The 23,040-nt window shown below is 36.6% G+C and overlaps 1 protein-coding gene and 1 pseudogene across 4 annotated transcripts in view; one reads left to right on the forward strand and one right to left on the reverse strand.

Moving 5' to 3' along the window:
- The window catches only part of DOCK10 (dedicator of cytokinesis 10), a 280,494-nt gene that overhangs the window by 158,508 nt on the left and 98,946 nt on the right, over positions 1-23,040 (forward strand). For all 4 annotated transcript variants that reach the window (XM_008061036.1, XM_021713939.1, XM_021713938.1 and 1 more), the window contains exons 5-13: positions 7,313-7,385; positions 7,653-7,775; positions 8,037-8,171; positions 14,141-14,324; positions 15,985-16,070; positions 16,395-16,478; positions 16,577-16,732; positions 22,513-22,734; positions 22,911-23,033. In XM_008061036.1, coding sequence (XP_008059227.1) covers positions 7,313-7,385; positions 7,653-7,775; positions 8,037-8,171; positions 14,141-14,324; positions 15,985-16,070; positions 16,395-16,478; positions 16,577-16,732; positions 22,513-22,734; positions 22,911-23,033 — 1,186 coding nt within the window. The remainder of the gene's footprint in view (positions 1-7,312; positions 7,386-7,652; positions 7,776-8,036; positions 8,172-14,140; positions 14,325-15,984; positions 16,071-16,394; positions 16,479-16,576; positions 16,733-22,512; positions 22,735-22,910; positions 23,034-23,040) is intronic.
- LOC110595875 lies at positions 5,713-6,010 on the reverse strand (annotated as a pseudogene).

The following is a 23,040-nucleotide window of genomic DNA, read 5'->3' on the forward strand; positions in this document are numbered from 1 at the left end:
TGTGTTCACACATGTGCTGTTTAACTATTTAAATGGTATTTTTAAATAAAACACTAGATTCTGAAAAAAAAATTCCACTTTTTTTTGAAGTGTGTGTTCATAGAAAGATACTAAAAAGATATATTTTTCAGGCTAGAATGTAAAACATAAGCCTTTACACGTTAGAAATAAAAATAAGCACCGAACTTTGAGTTCCCAGGAGATAAGAACAGCATAAAAATATATGATGCCACCAATTTCATTAAGCCACTGAAAAAAATACAGAGATATACGGCATACTAACTTTTTTTTTAACCATAGTTGATTCAATAGAAAGAATAAAATTTCATAAGAGTATAATCTGTGACTGAAGATTAAATAAAATGTATCCAGTTTAATTGGGATGAATTAGAACAGAATAATTTTTTTAAAATAAGAGAGCATTTCCAAGTCTCAAAAGAATGTTGGTAATTTAATGGGTATTGCGTTGAATCTGTGGAATTAAAGAAAGCTGCCAATGAAAGGACATGCCCACATTCACTACAACCTTAGCTGCCTATGTGACCTACATTGACACCCTATGGTGTGCACATATTTACTTTTTTTTAAATGAAGAATAAGATCAGCATGGATATGGACTAGAGACTATTGGGTTTGGTTGAGTTTTGCTGTTGGCCTCCTTAGTGTCCTCTGCCTCAGATCTTCTGAGTTATTTTGAATTGTTAATTCTTTTTGTTTGTTTGTTTTTGCTTTTGGCTTATCATTCTAGTGTTGTTTTTTTTTTTATTTTAAAGATGTGGGGTACAATTCAGGGTTAGGTATACAAATGTTGATTATGCAGGTACCCTTATTGATGAGGTGTGCCCCTCCCTCCCCTAGCAGTTTCCCTGAACTGCCAATTCCCCCCGCACCCCGACAGTTTCCCACTACTGCCAATTATTTTCTTATTGTATTATGATAATTTCTTAAAGCAAACTTAAGAGGAACATTTTTAAAAATTTGATTTTATGGTCCAGGCATGGTGGCTCATGCCTATAATCCCAGCACTTTGAAGGCCAAAGTGGGAAAATCATTTGAGACCAGAAGTTTGAGACAAACCTGGGCAACATAATGAGACCCTGTCTCTACCCCCCAAAAAATTGTTTTAAATAGCTTGGTATGGTGCACATGCCTGTAGTCCCAGCTACTTGGGAAGCTAAGGTGGGAGGATCACTTGAGCCCAGGAGTTTGAAGCTGCAGTTAGCCGTGATTTGCACCATTGCTTTTCAGCCTGGTTGACAGCAAGATGCAATCTCAAAGAGACAGAGAGAGAGAGAGAGAGAGAGAGAGAAATGTTATTTTATTAAAGAACGTGTAGAGATGTTATAAATTGTAATAGAATATAATATAAAGCGACTAAGTATCAAAAGCATTTGAAAAATTCTTAAAAACTTTGTCTGAAGCTCTCTTCTTTCTTTTCTAAATTGTCTACAGACAATTCATACAAAGAAAAAATAGTTAAGAAATTCCTACTTAACATTTCTTAAGAATAGTTTATATATTTTTGCAATATGTTTTATTCCTCTTAGCATAAAGAATCAGCTCAGTAGATGCATTTTTGTTCACTCTTCGTACAATTTCTTTGCCACTTTAAAATTTTTCATACTTCATTGCTTTGAAAGTGTTAAACAAATTTTTAAACCTAGGCAAAGTTTAAAGACTTGTGTACAGTGCCCATCCTTTTTCTCACCATCTAGAATGTGTCTTTTAATTTTGCTGTATTTGTTTTATCACATTACCTGTCCATCCATCCATCCATCCATCCTTCTAGCCACCCATTAGTTCATTTTAATCTTTGATAATTTCTTTTTTTTTCCAGATGGATTTTTAAATTATCTTATTTTTATTTATTTTGGCATTGTGGTGTACAAGTGAGGGTTTGCTACATAAATAGGTGGAATGCAGGTGAAGTTTGGGCTTCTAGGTGGCCCTCTCTCCCCTTGGTAGTGGACCAGGTACCATTGTGTTGCCCTGTGACCCCTCCCTGCTGCCTTCACCCTCCCCTAGCAGTGTCTAGCAAATACTGATCGCACCCTTGTGCTAGTGTGATTGGTGTTCAGGGCCTGCTTATGTGTGAGAGCACGCAGTATTCAGTTCTTTGTTTCTGTGATAGTTCACTTTAGTACAGGTGGTCTCCAACTGCATTCAAGTTGCTGCAAAGGCCATGATTTTGTTCTTCTTTATGGCTATATAACATTCTATCATGTATATGTACCACATTTTCTTTACCCAGTCCACTTTCCATGGGCATCTGTATTGGTTCTATGTTTTTGCTATTGTGAATAGTGTGACAGTAAACATGCGTGTGCGGGTGTCTTTTTGGTAGAGTGATTTATGTTCCTCTGGGTATATTCCCAGGAGAGGGATTGCTGGATCATGTGGAAGCTCTATTTTTAGTTTTTTGAGAAATTGCCACACTGCTTTCCATAGAGATTGAACTAGCTTGCATTCCCACCAATAGTGTAGAAGCATTCCCTTTTCTCTACAGCTGTACCTGCTGTTTTTTGACTTATTAATGATGGCCATCCTTACCAATATTAGGTGGTTTCTCACTGCAGTTTTGATGTGCATCTCTCTGATGATTAGTGAGGCTGAGTATTTTTTCATGTGTTTTCTGGCTGCTTGTATTTCATCCTTTGATTTCAAAGTGAGATTAAAACATCAGTACACTGCCTCTCTAAATATTTCATAATGTGTACCTTTAAATATATCCATATATATGCTGCAGTATATTTTGTCTTTTGATATAAAATTTACCTACAAAGAAATGCACAGATAACAAGTGAACTGTTTGATAACTTTTGATCATGAGTACAGCTATGCAACTCAAACCTCTGCTGGGATACAGGACATTATTATCCTCCAAAGAGTGAACTGCCACCCCTCCCTGGTCAGTTCTCACCTCTATTTCTCCCCCAGACACAACTAATGTTCTGATTTTCATAACATTGGGAAAACACCATGTGAATTCTTGTGTTTCTGGCTTCTTTTATTCAACATGATGCTTCTGAGTGATAGCCATGTTGTTGCATGTATCAATAGCTTTTTTCACCTGAGTAATATTCCTTTGTGTGGATTTACCATAGTTTGTTTAGTGATTCTCCTGTTGACAGGCACTCTTTCAGCATTATGAGCTGAGTTGGTCATAAGCCACTTTAAATCCATGGGCTTTTGAGAAACTTTGACAATAAGATATAGGCTATCTCAGTTATTATTTCCATGGCCAGCTGGGAGATTTCAGAAAAATCTTCACAAGTACTTAGCCTTTTGCATTGAAATTTGTGAATCCCTTACATAGTTTCTTTACTTTTCTGTTTCTACCTCATTATTGGTTTGAAAGTCTGTTCCCTCTCTTTCTTGTTTATAAGTATTTTGTGGGAATCAACATTACCAAGAGAACCTGGACTGAGGCACAGTATTGTAATCCATCGTTATCAAAAATAAATGCCCACAAAATTATTATTTTGTAAGAAAGAAGAGGATGGATAAACCATGCTGGCCAAAGAGGATAAAATGAAGAGTTCAGAAACCAGTGGCATTGTATCAAGGTCAAAAGGAGACTGATGGGAAATAACTAGCATAGGACCACATGTTGACATCCCATGTACATGTTTGTCCTTGCCCCCCTTTTCCTGTTTTCCTTACTCATTCACTTTGAATGTTTCTTCAGTCCTTCCTTTACTGCTGTGTTACCATTTTAAGAATCCCGGGACACTCATGTTCTGTCCTCTGCAGACAAAGTACTTTGAGTAATTGCTCTGAAATCAGTCATTTGAACCTGCCTGTGAATCTCAGGTGACATGTCACCTCTCACAGGAGGGGGAGAAAGGAAAGGATGGTGTTTACACGCTTGATTTTGCCAATCAAATGAAAAGGTAAAAGAGACTACTTTTTGTTCAAAGAAAGTCGTTGATATTAAAGAAAAAAGGAATATTTTTGGTGAGGTAGGAATAATTTTCCAGTGGTCTTTAAAGAACACTGTGCACTCTGTGACTTGCTTTGCCTTCATATAAAGTTGACCCTGACCAAAAGAGGCAGAACAAGTTAACATCAGTGCAGCTGGCACAGATTAAGCCTCTGCAAGAAGGAAAAATGACTTTCTTAGAAGAGAAAATTTGCTGCAATCTTACTTAACATGATTATTAAAGATGGCTTGAACTTACCTTTCCTAAATCCAGGCTTCTAATACCATCTCTTAAAAATGGTTAAAATGTGAAATATTAATGTTTTGTCTATTTTACCACAATAAAATAAGACCTTATCCGGAATGGAGAACATAGTTCTGTTCTCAGGCTGTCCATAGTTTAAAGGTGATGTCTGTAGTATTTTTGTGCTCTAAATTTCTCTGCTAGAAATGGAAAACCAAATACCACATGTTCTCCCTTATAAGTGGGGCTTAACTATGGATCTGCAAAGGCATGGAGAATGCTATAATGGACATTAGCAATTCAGAGGTAGGAAACACAAAGGGGAGAAGTGATTTTAAAAAAAAAAACCTATTAGGCACAATGTACACAGGTGAGGGTGGTAGGTACACTTAAGGCCCAGACTTCTTCACCACTTTACAATGCATCCATGTAACCAAAAGCCATATGTACCCCCTAAAGCTATTGAAATTAAAAATAAGCCGGCCTTGGTGGCTCAGCCTGTAATCCCGCGCCTTTGGGAGGCTGAGGTGAGTGGATTGCCTGAGCCCGTGGGTTCGAGACCCGCCTGGGCAGCAAAACCTCATCTCTACAATAAATAAAAAAAAACTAGCTGGGCGTGGTAGCGCATGCCTGTAATTCCAGCTACTTGGAAGGCTGAGGTGGAAGGATCGCCGGAGCCCAGCAGGTCGAGGCTGCAGTGGCCGGGAGTGGTCACTGCACTCTAGTCTGGGTGACAGAGTGAGACTCCAACTCAAAAAAAAAGATTAAATAAATAAATAAATAGATTTTCCTGCTAAAAATGAATGGGCATTCTCATGCCATTCAGAAGAAGAGTATGAGTATTCTGAAACTGTCAGTTAATACTTTTGTGGCTATGCAGTATGGCAATTGTGTGAATACTTAAGTTTAAAGAGTCCTAGTCATTCCCCTCTGTCTGGAATATCATTGACATAGGAAACAATTTGTGATGGGAATACTAAGTGTGCCACTGGTCTTTTTTCTCAATAGTCAGATTCAGAGGTTGTTTCTATACAATATAAATCATCTTAAAGAAAAAGAAACACTGTTATTCTCGGTCTCTTTATATTTGACCTTTTTGTTTAGATTCCACATATAAGAAAGATTATGCCTTTTTTTTTGTATCTGGCTTATTTCACTTAGCATATTATCCTCCAGTCCATCCATGTTATGGCAAATGGCAGAATCTCTTTCTTTTGAAAGGCTGAATAATATTCCATTGTGTGTGTGTGTGTGTGTGTGTGTGTGTGTGTGTGTGTGTGTGTACACACTATATCTTCTTTCTTTATGTCTGCCAATGGACAGTTAAGGATATGTCTATATCTTGGCTATTATGAATAAGGCTGCAATAAACATAGGAATATAGAAATCTTTATAAGATAGTGACTTTTTTCCTTTGAGTATATATATATATGCAGAAGAGGAATTTCTGGGTCATATGCTAGGTCTATTTTTTGGGCAAGAGGGGTGGCCCTTGAAAGGGCCTTTGAGGAATGGGATGACCGAGTCGAGCTCTAGTCCCCAAAGGCTAGAGGATGCATCCCTGGCGCTTGAGAGCATAGACCACGTTCATGACCATGAGGGTCTTGCGCTTGACCTGCTCCGCATAAGTGATGCCATCCCGGATCACATTCTCCAGGAACACCTTGAGCACCCCGAGGAGTCTCCTCGCAGGTGAGGCCAGAGATGCGCTTGACTCCCTCGCAGTGGGCCAGGCGCCAGATGATTGGCTTGGTAATGCCCTGGATGTGGTCGTGCAGTACCTTGTGGTGGCTCTTGGCGCCGCCTTGGCCAAGACCCTTACCTCCTTTGCCACGACCAGACATGTCTACAGTTGAAAGAAGCACAGCATCTCTATTTTTAGTTTATTGAGGAACTTTCATACTGTCTTCTATAATGGTTGTACTGATCTACATTTTCACCAACAGTTACCAAGAGCAGGGGCGGGAGTGGGGACAGGGAATGGGAAGATGTAGGTCAAAGGACACAAAGTAGCAGATATGTAGGATGCGCAAGTCTAAATGTCTAGAGTACAGCAGGAGGATTGTAGTTAATAAAATTGTATGGTATTAGGGATTTTTGTTAAATATTAAGGAGATTTTAACTGCTCTTGTCACCAAGAAAAATAATTATGTGAAATGATAAATATGTTAATTTGCTTCACTCTAGCAGCCATTTTACTCTCTAATTGTATCCCATAATAATATTGTGAAGTTCAACTACATTCAATAAAATTCCACTTAAAAATACATTCCCTAAAATCTCTACATAAAATATTTCGTATAGTAGAAGGGACTGAGTAGCTGGACATCAAGGAATGCCTGAGGCTTGGATGGTGTTTACTGATTTCCTTTCAACCATTAGTTATGAAATAGAATCAAGTCAAGGGAAACTTATTTATGGCTTATTTTGCCATTTATAAAACCAGGTGTACTATTCTTGCTCTTCTGGGCTGGCCAGGCACCCTGTGACTTAAACAGACATTTCCATGCTACCGCAGAAATGCACAAAGTGAGCATCATTAGTGCTAAGCCCCTCTAGTGCACCCTTTTGCGGAAGCTATGGTGAGTGAGCAGCGCAGCCTAGTGGCTACAGCACAGACTGGTTCCCAGGATCGTGGGTTTCATGGCTGAGGTTCTTCAGATGACCATTGTGTGCCCTTCAGCATATCACATATAGATGACACAGAAAGGTTCATGAGAATATGACTACTTAATATTCCACTTCAAAATGTGGAGGGAGGAAAATATAGACTGCCAATGGACAGTTAAGGATGTGTCTATATTGGCTATTATGAATAAGACTGCAATAAACATAGGAGTATAGAAATCTTTATAAGATAGTGACTTTTTTCTACTAAACCATTCAAAATGTCCTGCTTACATGTATCTAACTCAAAAAGGTACATGTAAGTTTGTACAAATAGTAACTACATAGTTTCAAATAGAGATTTATTTACTGGAGAGGAAAGTGAGTACTCCCGTGGAAATGGGATTCTTGCAAGATTACATTATTTTACAAAAATTTGTAAGAATACCAGCACAATCATTACCCAGGGAGCAGCTGAAAATGAAAGCAATGTCTCAAATGACAAATCAGAATCTTTTTTTTTCCCCCTTAAATATTAGGGCAGAATACAAACCAGAGAAACTTCCTTCGCATTCCTTTGAGGTTGACCATGAAGATGCTGATAAGGATGAAGTAAGTCAATTGTTGGAAGTATAATGTTTAAAACATGAGGATAATTAGTTCCTGACTTGCACTGGAGTGTTTCACATTCTGACCTGTTTGTCACAAGTTGTAGTAGCTGTTGGTGTAGGGCGTTTAGTCGAAATGAATCACGTTTGTTTTGAAATTGAACGTGATTATTTAAGATGAGTCAAAGAGAGGAAAGGAAGTCTCGTTTTTAAATGCAGTGTCTAGGATCCACAAAAGATGGCTGTGACACTAATGATGCCTTTTGTACAGGATACCACCTCCCACTCATCGTCGAAGGGCGGAGGAGGAGCAGGAGGAACTGGAGTTTTCAAGTCTGGCTGGCTTTACAAGGGGAATTTTAACAGCACGGTGAACAATACTGTCACTGTTCGGGTAAGGAGACATCAAGGCTCATCTTTATCTCTGTCACCTTTCTAACACCCACTGCTTTGCCATAGCACAGAGAAGAGCCATTTGCATTGAGTTCATGTTTCATGCGATATTTTATTTATGAGGAAGTAAGATGCTTTTCTCTAGAATAGTGCCCCAGAAATATAGCACTCTTGAAGGAATTAGAACAATTCTAATTTCCATGAATAATACCATAGCACACTGCAATCTGAACTACCTCCTTATATCTTTTTCTTTACTTAGTCATTCAAAAAGCGCTACTTCCAACTGACTCAGCTGCCAGATAACTCCTACATTATGAATTTTTACAAAGATGAAAAAATATCTAAAGAACCTAAAGGCTGCATCTTTTTGGATTCCTGTACAGGTGTGGTGCAGGTGAGTAGAAAACTTTTACCCCTTGGAATTTGTTCCAACTGAATATGTATATTTTTTTTCCAGCAAATATTTATGGAGTAACTGATATGAGTCAGGAACTGTTGCTGTGGACTCTAGGGATCAGTGAAGAACAAGGCAGCCTAGAGCTCTGCTTCCGCAAAACTTACTTTCAATAGAGAAAGAAACAAGAACACAAGGAAATAAATAAACAGAGTTGCATCAGTTCATACATTTTGCAATAAGGAAAATAAGCATAGTAACAGAAGGAAGAGAGACAAGTGGTGAAGCTGCAAAGGAATATCAATACTCAATAAGTGAGAAGATTATTTTTTGCAGAGGGACCACGTGATTTGATAACCAAAGAACAAACAGAAGCAAGTGCAAAGGTCCTGGGGCAGGAGCAAGTCTGATATACGTTCTAGGAGAAGAGGAAAAGTGAAAATCTGCACAGCTGCTGTATAGACATCCCCAAGCTAAAGAAATTCAGGGGAAAAAATTATAACAATCATATAGTATAAAAGTATGCGCTTCATAAATGTAACTTTAAATCAGGTAATAATTATAAAGTGAATTTACAGTGTGCATACACATCATCTTTCTTCTAAGAGGAAGCTTTCTTCAAAGACAAGAATTACACTGATTCCCAAGAGTAATTTCAGAAACAGATACAGTGCTTTTAACAGATAATGTTCTGCAAGCTCTCAGTCTTCAAATTATTGCTCTTAGTTCTAAATTTGACATGGGCCACAGTTGCAAAGGGAATTGGAATAATTCCATAGACCTAATTTGAACTTCTTTCCAAACATTTATTCTTTATACTCTGATGAAATAACTTTCCTTATTCCTCCTTGTGTAAAAATCAGAGCAATCAAGTGTTCTAGCAATCTCCCCTCAAATTTCACAATGGCTTTGTCTCACTGAGGTTGAGGAATCTTTCTGGTCATGGGCCATTCAAGCAGTACTTTCGGTTACCACAGACCTCAGCACTCACGTGGCTTGTTACTGGCTGAGTTTGTGATGGCTACTAGTGGCATTCAGAAATGTAGACATAAAGAGATTTCTCTCCAGTCACTTAGTCCTGGCCTATTTCTGGACAGTTCATCTGTTAAAATCTGGAAGTCGTAAGGCTGAACTTTAAAAGGAAAGAATTAATTAAGTGTTGCTGAGTACTCCACTAGAAGGGAAAGATAATTGCATTTTAACACAGATGCCAACTTTCCATACAGAAAGGGCAATAATGATCTTAATGGAGGGTGGAGATAGTTTTCTATTGTTGGTCACAAAGGAGACTCTTTGGCCTTGGAAACATGAAACAAAACTTTAGCAATATATCAAAGATCAATAACTAAATTTTAAAGACATCGAACTAAAAAAATTTAATATATTTTTTTTCCATTTGTACTTCAAATCTTTTTCTGGCAAATGAGTCATCATTTTTAAAGAGGTATCATTGTTTCTTGTTATATATATTAAGTTTGCAGAGATACAGTTTAATATGCAACATCATTCTTCTTCAGAGAATCACAGAACTCATTGTTGAATATACTTCTAGTGCTCTAATTTGATCTTCCACGGTAGGACCCTCTTGTCTATCACCTCTTGATTAAAACATGTTTCCTTCTCTGCTTAGATATTGTCTTAGAAATTAAGAGTTCTGTAGGGGAAGACATATACTTGGGATTCATGCAGGTCAGCGTTCAAGTTCTAGTTTTGTCATTCACTATCTGATGACTTTAAGTAAGTTACTCGACCTTTTTGATCTCAGTTTTCTCATCTGTAAACTAGAATAAATGTGCCAACATGTGAAAAGGACTGAAAGATAGTGTATTCAGTCTTTTTCCCCTAATTCTTCCACTAATTACAAAGGTCACAAGTTTAGGATATAAAGCATTTCTTTGTGGGAAAGCCTTCCCAAAAAATCTTGATTTACCTTCCTGAAATTTTTACCTAAATATGCTAATATATCTATTTCTTTATTTATTCATTAATTCTTTTGACAAAATTATTTTAGTGCCCATGGTTTTCTAGAAACTGTGCTTAGGACTGGGGAACTCAATTCCTGTTGAAGTCAAATCAGAGAGAGACATAGCTACATGCTCACTATTATGCAATCTCATAAGAGCTATGGTAGAGGCATGCATGGCAGAGTCTATGGAATGTTCTGGAAGCACTGAACAATGATGAACTCTCCTAGATCAAGCTGCAAGTCTGCAAAAAGCTGGGATTGTCTATAAGATTCCCCAAGGTAGATTTTGCACATATACATTTTAATGGATTCAGTCTATTCCTGCGTCTATATTCCTCTTTATCATCCTTTATAGAGATAAGGACCAGCTTCTTGAGATCACTTCGGGGAGCTGGACAATTCGGTCACTTATTGCTTTGTGTGTTGGTCCTAGTTCTTACATATTTGCCTATGGCTTTTTCTGACTTGTAAGTTTTTACCTCTGGAAAGAAGAATTGGAGTGAGAGAGTACAAATGTAACCATTGCTCTAATAAGTTCTCAGGCACAAAATATGCCTGGAGATGAAACATACCCAAAAGCACATAGCAAATGAATAACTAGAATGAGTCAGACGAATTTTGTTAAAAATCATTGCCAGTTTCCCTTGATTAAAACAAAAAAGACCAAAGTCTTTGCTTCAGCAAGTACTGTCTACCATTCAGCATGTTTAGGGCGTTCAAGTTCATAATAATCTTCAGTGATATGCCATTTTAGTTTGCCTCATTCCGATCCATATCACTGTGTTTTCCTTAGAATATTTCTTGGAATTCTTACACATATATTACAAGGGAGAGTTCAAGAAGAGAGAAACTCCTACACAGCTTTCTCAGAGACTTTAGGTGATTATTTATGATTGACAGTTTCCTGGATCATGGGGGGGAAAAAGACCTAACCATTGTTTTTCATTTTTTTGTAACATCATGAAGCAGAATTGGATCTATTTTATAGGCCTATAGTTTCAGTCTGAAACAGAACTTCCAGTTTTTGCAGTTTCAGTTTTTTTTCCTGGGACTAAGGGATCTTTAGGCCTGTGTTATCCTATCCGGTTCCTTCAGAGTTCATTCATTCATTTATTCTCATATTCATCCATCATTCATCCATTTATTCATTCTAGTTACTGCCACTGTGGAAGAGAATGAACATCCCAGAATACCATCTGTCTTGGGTCCCTATCTCAGCAATGATAATGACTAATGTCACTTTATACACTTAAATGGGACTGGATGGCATGTCAGACCCTGTTTATTTCCTCCTAGGTGCTGAGTCTGCCACCATGTGTATATGGGCTTTAAGACAATGGCTTTATGTACTTAACCAGACTAGAAACTCAGATACCTTCTACAGGGGCCAGGTGTGAGAAATAGGACATCTTGGAATATGTAGACCTGAAAATCAGTCAGATTGAGGACTAAAGAGGGAAGTACCTTTCAAAAAAATAACCCTTCCATATACCAAACTCTGGCTCTAAAGGACTCACTTCCCAGAGTAATAGGAACCAAAATGACACTTGTGATTGTCTTCATTTAATATATTACTTGACAGCAATTGATGGAACATGCATTACTTTTGTCCCCATTTATTAAAATACAGCTCCAAGAGAGAGAATTGCTTTTCCAAGTCACAGAGATAATAAATGGCAAAATTAGATTTGAGGCAAAAGAATGTTCAAGGTTATAAAAAGATGCCCCAGGAAATGCAGTATTTATCATATATAAAGTGAGTATACCCACATGCGTGTATTTATTCTACATGAGCTACATGGGCAGAAAAAAATACTACAAAGATATACTCTTTAAGTAGGGAGTTTTAGATATAGGATTAATTTCAGTAAATATTGAAATATATTGAAAAACTTATGATACATAAAGCATTGTGGAAAAACCAAATGCAAAAATAGATGTGGCTCATGTTTTCAGAGAGCTTCCATCCTGTGAAAAGGATGCACAGAATAAAATATAAATATATGGCACATGCAAATAAAACATGAGTGACATGTCTCAAACAATAAGTACTGATATACATATGCAAGAGTGAAGTTACATTTACCATTACACAATGCTATATTATATTGCACACATGTTAAATACATATTGCATGTGTTTTGTTTCTGCTTATTTGTTTACTGACACTCCATTACACCAGAATGTAAGTTCAATCAGGAAGAGCACTTTACTTGAAATTTTTTCAGTACTATGTACCACATAGGAGATACCCAATAAAATTGTTTTGAATGAACAAACAAACCTAGAGAGAGTGGGAAAGACTGCATGGATAGTACCCACCAATGCCAGTAACCTGGATTTAATATTGTGTGTTTCCTTTTAAAACTCTTCTTTTGTTCCTGCAAAATTCCACAGCTTTAGAACATGTAGGCAAAAGTTGAACACCTCCATCAGAATTTCCTGGGAGTGAATCAAAGTTAGAGTATCTTCTGTAATTCTTACAACCACCACCCCGGTCGAACAACAGTAGTTTGTATCATTAGGGGAAAGTTTCCACTCTGACTACATTTCTAATTTTGTGGCAGAAATATATAAAATTATAACAATTTGCTCATGTGTCCCTCCTGCTTTAAATATCCTTCCCTACACTTTAGTCCACTTCTATTTGCATATTTCAAATTAGACCCGTCTCCTTCTGGGAAAGGTGTGCTTCTGACCAATCTCAGGTACCTACTCGTCACATCAGCCCATTTTAGTTCTCTGCACAACAGAGAATCTTTGTTTTTCAATTGTTTGTTCATTCCATCAAGCATTCATTCATTCATTTCTTATCTACTAGAATGCCAGTTCCCAAACAATAGGAACCTGTTCTACTCTATTCATAAAATGACTGTTTTGAACCCACCATTATTGAACTCTTCTATGTGTCAGGACAATTACAGGATACAATCCTCATGGAGGACGCCTTGAACAAGACATCTATTTGTCAAAGCAAACAAAAATGAATAAGTATATAATTCCAAATTATTGTGGTATTCTGGAGTACAAGAACCTTTGTTCCTTTGTCCTAGACTGGGAATATGAGGAAGGTTTTCAGCTGAGACTTGACGAGTAAACACAAGTCGTGAAATGCATGAGGGGCAAACATCACACTCACTGTGCTTGTGAGAGCATGTGTGGTTGTGGGTTAAGGAGTCTGTCTCAGGCCTTATGGAGGTAGCAAAGACATGACAGGGGCACATTTAGGAACTAGAACAAGTCCTTGTGAGTGGGTCACAAAATGCAATGTAATGTAAAGATATCAAATTAAAGAAGAATCAAGGTTGGTGGAAAAGTCAGAGCCAGGAAAGAAAATGAGGCATCTTTGCACATGACACCATTTGGAGCCATTGGACTTGATGAGAAAGGAAAGGGTCTTGAGGCAGAGCCAGGAGAATTATTAGAAGCCATGAGGGAGAGGGAGAGCCAGTAGAAGAAATTGAGAAATGATGACCAATGAGGTAAAAAGAAAACCAGAAGAGACTGTGGTCATGGAAACCAGGGAAAGATGAGTTTCAGGAAAGAGGAAGTGGCCACCATGTTAATTCTGCTGAAAGGTCTGAAGAAAGAAACGTCCCTCAGAGAGTATGGCAACATAGAGCTTATTAGTGACCTTAACAAGCTGCCTCTGAAGTGTGCTGGCATCAGAAGCCCAGTTGGAGTGAATTATACACAAAACAGAAACTCAAAGCAACTGTTTGAAGAGGTTTAGAATATACTCACACACGTGCCTGAAAGATAAAATCTTTTAGCTAATGTACCCATCTAATCAACAAAAGCCTTAAGATATTTCTTAGTACAAAAAGCTTTGAAGGAAACCAAAAAGCTTGTTTATACCCATCTAAAATTTTGTCCTGTTTAGAAAGTTTTCTTTATGTTACCTACCTGTACGGAAAGGCTTTGGAATCCCAGCCCCATATAAAATGTCTGTCACTCTCTAAGACTTATTTTTGGTATTTTTTCTTTCTTTTTACTATCACAGAATAACAGACTAAGAAAATATGCCTTTGAATTGAAAATGAATGACCTGACCTATTTTGTGCTGGCAGCTGAAACTGAATCAGATTTGGATGAATGGATCCATACCCTCAATCGCATCCTGCAAATCAGTCCCGAGGGACCTCTTCAGGGGAGGAGGAGCACCGAGCTCACAGATCTAGGGCTGGGTGAGAGCACATGAAGACACCTCCCTTTTTTTGTCAATTGTGACCTGTGATTTGGATTCATTTAAGCAGCTAGGGATTGTGATAACTGTTTAGTCTAGCTTCTTCATCTTAGAGCTATTTGCTCCAAGAAATCATCCCTAAATCTTTACTGAGTAGTGATGGTCACCATACATAAGTACAATTTTGAGTCAACTGCAATGACTTTGAGACTGTCACCCAGAAAATGATATTGGGAAACATTTTTCAACAGCATCAAAAATGTGCTCATATCTAATAGGATGTTGCCTTATAGGGGACATTTTGTGTTTTCAGCCTTTCATTAAATTTACTTAATGAAATATATAATCTGTAAAGGCAAATATGTGTTACTTCCTTTTAGTTAAAAAGCTTCTTTCATTTATGCTTTCTGGTCATACTGAGATCAGCTTATATGTGAAAGTTCCAAAAAGTATGCATAGTAGTAGAAATTTTGATAAGATAATTTTTTAGTCTGCCTGACCTAATTCCCTTACAAGATTATAATTCATGTTATGCAAAGAGAGGGGAGCAAGAGAGAGGAAAGAAAGGGTGAAAAGAAGGGTAGAAAAACAAGCCTACCACTATGTGAAAGGCAAGTTCACCACCAGCAAAGTCAGTCACTTCTCCCCCCAAAAAACTTTTTAAGACGTTTTGCACGACACATGGTACAGTAGAAATCAAAGCATCTTCAAGTTCTCATAAGCTAAATATCATCTGCTCTGAAGTGAAAGGGTCACAGGTTAATGAGGAAGAAAACTATTGTTGATTTTGACACTATACACTATGGTAGATTTTGACTATAGTAGATTTATAGTTAATTTTGACTACTATACACCATAGCAGATGCTTTACATTCATGATTTACTTAGTAATAATCAACCATAGTGTTAATGTTTATAATATCCTTTTTAAAGAGTTATTTTAAGAGTTTTTCTGTTTGTTTATTTTTGAGTCACAAGTCTCACTGTCACCCAGGCTCAGGCTATCCTTCCACCTCAGCCTCTGGAGTAGCTGGGATTACAGGCGTGCACCACCATGCCTGGCTAATTTTATTTGATTTATTGTACAGAAGAGGTATCACCAAGTTGCTCCAGCTGGTCTTGAAACCCTAGGCTCAGCCAGTCCTCTTCTCACCTCCTCTTCCCAACATGTTGGGATTACAAACGTGAGCCACCGTGCCCAGCTACAGTGTCTTACAGAGTTTAAGTAACTGAAGGAAGAAAATGGATTCTAAATTGTAGCCTAAGAGTCAGAATTAACCAAAAATGCATACATATTTAAGAAAACTTGAGTATGCATTAACGAAGTAAGTCAAGACAATCCCAAGTATAAATATAGTGTGTAAAGATCCAGTGTTCTTATGAACTTAAGATGGTGTCATGGCAAGAATCCTAAATGATTATCAGGTAGTCTGATTTCCAGGCTTAGATCACTTAGCAACATGGAGTCCTGGAGTCAGGAAAAAATGAAGGCTTAGGCTCACCCACATCCCTCTTAGTTCTTGAATCTAACCCAATTTTATATGGCGCAGGCTGGAAAAAGGTATATGTGTATTATTTAATAACTCGTGTATATTATATAATAATCTGACTTGAGGAGTAGACTGGAAGGAGTGGAATAATCTAACTTGTATCTTTTCAAGATTCACTGGATAATTCTGTGGCTTGTGAATGCACTCAAGAAGAAACAGATTCTTCAGAGAACAGCCTACACCCAGACTTCGCAAAAGTAATAAAGTTGACATTGTACTTGCAAATTGACTTGAATTATTTACAAATTATTGCTTTCATAGAAAAAAATGAAAAAGCTTTATTTTAAGGTTTAGGCTAAGAAACTAACTCAGAATTTTTCTATTAACCTGTATGCTTTATATAACATGTGTTCCGCATACTTGGAAATAAAGGCAAGTTTTATTTTAGGAAAATTTTCCAGATCTTCATGGATGATATTAAAATGGTGATAAAACTAAGGGGCTACTTCTTGGCTATGTGGATGTGTCTGGGATTATACTTGGATATGAGATACCAAGGACTAACACAACTTTCTTTGTAGTACCTCACCGAAACTGAAGATACTGTAAAAACAACTCGAAACATGGAGAGGTTAAATCTGTTCTCTTTGGATCCAGACATAGATGTAAGTCAGGATTATTTCTAAGCAGATAATGAACATGATCCATAGAATTTCTTTTTTATGATGAGTGTTTGGTGACTAAAACCTTCAAATTTTTTTAGATCTTGAAACTTCAAAAAAAGGATATTTTAGAACCTGAGTGTGTGATCAAACCGTTTGAAGAAAAAGCTGCCAAGAGAATCATGATCATTTGCAAAGCTCTCAACTTAAATCTTCAGGGATGTGTTACAGAAAATGAAAGTGATCCAATAACAAATGTAAGTTTCTCTTCCATTACATCATATACCAATCAGTCAACATTACACGACCCTGGTCAAAATCTTTTCTATTCTTGCAAATTTCAGACACTAATTTTACACTATATAGTGTACAAAGAATATGATCAACAACATTTTTTCCACATGAAAAAAGTGTACAAGTTCTAAAGTGGCATTGTCGTTACACGGCCATAAAATTTTCCTTTCAACTTAAATCAGCAGCATCAAAGAGACTATGTTCTGGGATTCTTTCCATGAAATCAGCACAGTGTTTCAGAGTTTCCTAATGTATTATTTGTATCCTCTTAGTTGTACTTACAATGGCTTTTAAACTGACATTTTTATTTTAACTTTTATATATTTATTTATTTATTTTCACGTATATTAGAGAAAAAACAAAGCTAATAAACCCTGTGATTTCACAGCCATTATTACTAAGGCCAAGGCTAAATAGTGAGTCAAGTAAAATAATATTTGATGAATAATAAATTAATTATAGTACAGATGATACATGTAAATGGCAGAAATGACAAAGGTGTCTCGCTGATATTTTAAACACCATAGTGCTCCTTAAATTAGTGCAAGTTTCCTTTCCCACTAAGGGAACTCTCTTGAGAATTTTCTCTTAGTACATTAGTGGGTAATTTCATACTGATTGTTAAAATATGTATGGAAAGGGGAGTTTTATGAGCATAAACATTATTAATGTTGTACTATAAAATTAAAATCGCTTATAATCTGGCCATCAGTACAAGTCACAGTTAATATGCTGGTGTATTTCCTTTCTTTTTTAACACATTCTGGTCTAATTTCTAACCAATTACCGCTCAATTGTCATCTTTCACCTCAAAGAAGAAAACTGATTCCCAGATCTTTGATACCAGTCATATCGGCTTTAGGAAGCATGAACAGCATTAAATTTTTACTATAAACTGGGCACACACAATCCCAAAGCTTCCTCTATGTATGATGCAGTGAAAGTAGATTTCTTGTGACAGTGAGTGGCTGACGGAATTAACTCTTTCAGAAAACTTTACATAAACATCTGCCAACCTTGTGTCTTTAGCACTCAGTGATTTTCTTTGTGCTTCCTACCCTTTAGTGCAGCAGCAGGCTAAGGTCCATGCTATGGATCTCTGATTTAATGAGGGGAGGCAAATGATCATGTTGCCTGGCTTTCTACCTTTTGAGTTTTGCCTTCTTGGCAAGTGGCTTACCTTCAGTCTTCTCTCCTGTAAAGGGGATAGTAAGTTACTATCATATTTACAGGAGATAGTGTTTCAAATGATCGTTGTGAAGATTAAATGAAGTTATAGATGGAAGGTATTTAGACAGTGCTTGATGCAAAGTAAGCATTCATTAAATATTTACTGTCATCTAAATATATGGGAAATTGCTTTGAAATTTGTAAAAACTATGCCAGCAAGGTATGGATATTTTCCTTGTTACATGTGAGTTTCTCGTTGATAGATAAACTAAAATGGAAACGTGTCACCAGTAAGAATTGTGTCCCAAAATGAAGCTTCTCGATAATTTATAACTTGAACTGCACACTAGGTATGAGTAGAAATGAAAGTAGTTGAAGTCAGGTTTATTCATTTTCCAACAAGTACTTATTTGGTATACCTACTGTGATGCAGAGGAGCTAAGGAAAGGTTTACTTTAGACAGGGTGGTCATGGAGGGCCTCTCTGCAGAGATGACTTTTGAACAAAGACCTAAAGGTTGAGAAGGATAAAAAGGTAGGTCAAGGGACAACATTTTAGGTAAAAGAAAGAGCAAGTTCAAATGCCCTGAAACAGATATGTCTTGGCAAGATTTAGAACTGAAAAGAGATAGGGAGGAGAAGGGCAGACCAAGATGAGTTAGGAGAAACAGAGATAGGAAACAGTGAAGAGTTTGGATTTACCCTAAGTGTGAGTTGAAGCTATTTAAGGGTTTAAAGCACTTTTAAATTATGTGCTCTGATAAGTGTTTTAAAAGATTCCATCAGACTAATGAATTAGAAGAAACAAGAGTTTTCCAAGGAGACCAGTTAGGAGGATACTACCACCACTTATTGCAAGGGCTAGCAAGGAAGGAGAGAAATGGATGAATCTGACTGATGTTTTGTAAATTGAACTGACAGGTTTTCCTGATATATTGGATATACAGAATAATGGAAAGGGATATCTCAAGGATGAGTACTGGTTTTCACTTTGGACTGTTTTATGTATGGGATGCAATTTACTAAAAAGGCCTGAGGAAGATTTGGAGGATGCAGGATAAAAATACCATTCTAGGCACATTATGCTTAATAAGCCTATTAGATATTTAAATATAGATGCCCTTTAGGTGATAAAATGCAAGTTTCGAACTCAAATGAGTGGCCATGAATGGAGATATAAATTTGGAAGGCTAGTCCAAATAATGGCTATGGGGGAATCAGCAAAAATGTCTATGTATATAGAAAGGGGGCCAGGGATCAAATAATTAAAGGAAGAAAAGAGAAGTGACCAAAGAAGACTAAGGACTGGTGATTGAAATAGAAATAAGTTACGGAAGACTGGGTCATGAAACCAAGAGAGAACAGGTCAACTCTGGGAATGGTGCTAAGAAACTGAGTAACATAAAGTCAAAGGGGAGTCCAGTAGGTATGGAAAAATAAATATTGGTGACTATGGCAAGAGCAACTTCCATGGAGTCATCAGACCATGCTTTCATGCAGGATTTTTACACAAAACTAAACAAAACCTAGAAATTTTGTTCTATTTGGAAAGATCAGGAAAATTTAACCCAAATGGTAATGACATTTAGACATCTTATTAAATAAAAATCGATGCTTTTTCCTTTTGACCCAACATATCCTTAAGTGTTATTTTAAAATTCAATTTAGAAACTGAAAATCAAAGATAATGGACTTTTCTTTTCAGTGCCAGAAGCATATGATTCCTTTCTTTGTGCTAAAACCCATATTCAGAAGCGAAATGTTTATATTTGGGCCAATCTCCTCAGGCAAGAGAACAGACCTAAGCTCAGAGACCAGCTTTAGTGGGCTCTTTCATATCTGTCGGGTCAAAGAATTAAGCTAATTTGAAATGTTTCCTATGTCTGTGTTTTTGTTTTTTTTTTTTACTAGTTGATACTAATGTTGAAAAACTAGAAAATTACTTTTTAAAATAATAATTTCATTGTGCTTATAAGCCTTATTATAAAAAATAATAAGACAGTCTTATCTTCACAGCAATTTGTTATCTAATGGTATTGTTTTTAAAAGATCTTTGTGTGTTTATTCAATACACTCTTTCATTAATGTAACTATTTTTAAATTCATTGTTCTTAATTCAATGAACATGTTTTAAATTAATTGAGATATTTCTCCAAGTTGTATAAGAGCCAACTACTGCATTTAACGAATGAGCTTCTAAAGACTCCCTGAAATAACTTTTTCATGATAAGAAAACAATATTTGACAGCATGTAATTTTTTAGTCAGTAAATTGAAAACCAAATTCAAGTTGAGTGCTTTACAGGATAAAATATTTCTTTGGAAATAGAAATTGATTCCAGAAATCTGAACCAATAAAACTATTTCACAGTGAGATACTTTTAAAATTTTATGTTCTTGATGGTTTTAAAAACAAGAGCACAGAATTCTAAACATAACAAAGAGATGAATTAACTTATTAGATTTTTGAAGGTTAAACAAAGCTTTACTGAAAAGCCAGTGATTTGACATTTATGTTGAAAAGGTAGATTGGAAAAAATAAATGAATCACCATATAAGCTATAATTTCTGATGGGTTATCAAAGTAGGTATTTATTTCCATTCACTAAGCAGAAATGAAAATCACAGTGCAACAATTCTTGAAAAATACTGATTTTTTTCTTTGACCTTCAACATGTTTTTAGTTCCTACCTAAATTATTTTCCTGTAATTTTTGCATCTTTTCAGCTCTTGGCAACCACCACCACAAACCAAGAGCTTTTCTAAACTACAATAAATTTAAATGAAATATAGACCTTTTACTTTGTAATTGCTTTACTTTTTTAAAAAATTTACAGAATTTATTTCATATAAGGAATTTTACTTCTAACTATAAGGGATCTGGCAGATATTGCTAATATTAATGAATTGATTAAACTTCTACCCATAGTATAATCCAGTCATATCACAATCTTTCAAAGAATAGGAGATACCATTAAGCATTTAACAAGATTCATAGCATGAATGGATTTATGCAATAATGGACTGGGTCATAATGTGTGTGTGTGTGTGTGTGTGTGTGTGTGTGTGTGTTTATATATAATCCAATTGCCCACAGAATACTGGTGTTAATTCAAAATTAAGTAGCACTTTTAAAAAGTAAAAATGCTGCTTTTGTAAGCATATTCCATCTTTAAATTAAATAGCTTGGTAATTGCATATATGTGCATGTATATAATGTAAATAATTATATGTATGTATACCATATATTCACATATATGTATAGTATTTATTTGGGTCTTTGTCTAATGTAATCTTTGTTATACTTGACTTTTTTTTAACTCGACTTTTTTCTTATATACTATTTCTTCATCTCTGTGATACTCTGGCAGCATTTTACTTTATTTTATTTGTTTATCTATTTCTTTTAGTCAAGGCTTCACTGTGTTGCCCTGGCTAAAGTACATATTAGCATCATCACGACTCACCCTAGACTTCCTGGGCTCTGGCAATCCTTCCACCTCTGTCTCCTAAGTAGTTTGGATCTATAAGCACGTGCCACTATGCTCAGATAATTTTTTCCTCTTTTTTTTTGTAGAGATGAGGTCTCATTATGTTGCCTATGTTTGTCGTGAACTCCTGGGCTCAAACAATCCTCCCACCTGCTCTTTCCAGAGTGCTGGAATTACAGGCGTGAGGCATCACAACTGGCCTCTCAGGGCATTTTAAAATTTTTATCATTTTAAAGGCAGAAGGTGGCATAAAAGAGTTTTTAAAAATTTATCTCTATTTTCCAATCTTTATAAGTTGCTTCCCCTAACTGCAGAGGCATGTAGAATGACATAGTGAATGTTGATGACTCAGAATAGGGCAGGTGGGAAGTGAGATAGAGATGAAAAAATCACCTAACTGGCATTCTTCCCGTACATGGCACAAATGTTTTGAGCCACCTCTGCTGCCTTTACTCCTCTGTTAAACTCAAACAGAAGACTATATCAGAAGTATTTGTTATTTTTCGACTTGACACTCCATCTTCTTTAGCCCACCAATAGCACTAACTTTCTTCAAATCTGCAAAATGCAAGGCATATTCACAAGCACAACATCGTCACTCCAAATGACAAATGATAAACTCCCAGCACCACAGTGTTGCCATGCCAAAAACAAATGCTACGAACTTATGCATCCACCAATAACTGAGAATTGGTTGGATTCGTGAAGTCCAACCTCAGTGCAGACAAGAAACTTCCAAGATTTCATTTCAGATTTCCAGACGTCTGGAGAGACTAGGGTGACTGGTATTTTCCAAACGTGTAGAGGAGGAAATAACTAGAGGATTTGTAATGTCAAACCATGCATGTCGTGCAACGTATGGAAGAGAATAGCTGATAGGGAAGCTAGAATGAAGAAACCAATGAAAAGTATCGGGATCTAAGGCACCTGATGAAGGAAAGGATTCTGGGTACTTCTCACTGAGTCAAGAGAATCTTGTTCTCTGCAGGTATTTTTATCTAGTGCTTTGTTAAATGACATAAAAAGGCTGCTGCGTAGGTAATGATGTTATGTTCAAAACATCTGCTCTTTCTTCTTCACACAGATTGAACCTTTTTTTGTGAGTGTGGCACTTTACGACCTCAGAGATGGCAGGAAGATTTCTGCCGATTTTCACATGGATCTCAACCACACTGCTGTGAGGCAGATGCTCTCGGGGGCTCCAGTGGCTGTGGAAAATGGCAACATAGACACTGTCACTCCAAGACAATCAGAAGAACAACACATCAAGGGATTTCCAGAGGAATGGCTAAAATTTCCAAAGCAGGTGGCACTTTTGTTTACTTGTGATGACATGAAAAATATTCGTTTCTTTTTTTTTTTTTACTAATAGATCATATAAAATGGACAATTTCCCAAGCAAAAATTCCCTTAAAGTAGCATTTTGTAAATGTCTTCAGTGTGATTTCTTAGATACTTATTAGCTGCTATCTTTGTATATAGGCTATATTTTCTGTAAGCAACCCGCATTCTGAAATTGTTTTGGTGGCCAAAATTGAAAAAGTCCTGATGGGAAACATTGCAAGTGGTGCCGAACCTTATATTAAGAATCCAGACTCCAACAAGGTGAGGA

Source organism: Carlito syrichta, unplaced genomic scaffold, assembly GCF_000164805.1.
Source record: "Carlito syrichta isolate Samal-C Ts95f unplaced genomic scaffold, Tarsius_syrichta-2.0.1 Scaffold304926, whole genome shotgun sequence".
NCBI classification, from domain to species: Eukaryota; Metazoa; Chordata; class Mammalia; order Primates; family Tarsiidae; genus Carlito; species Carlito syrichta.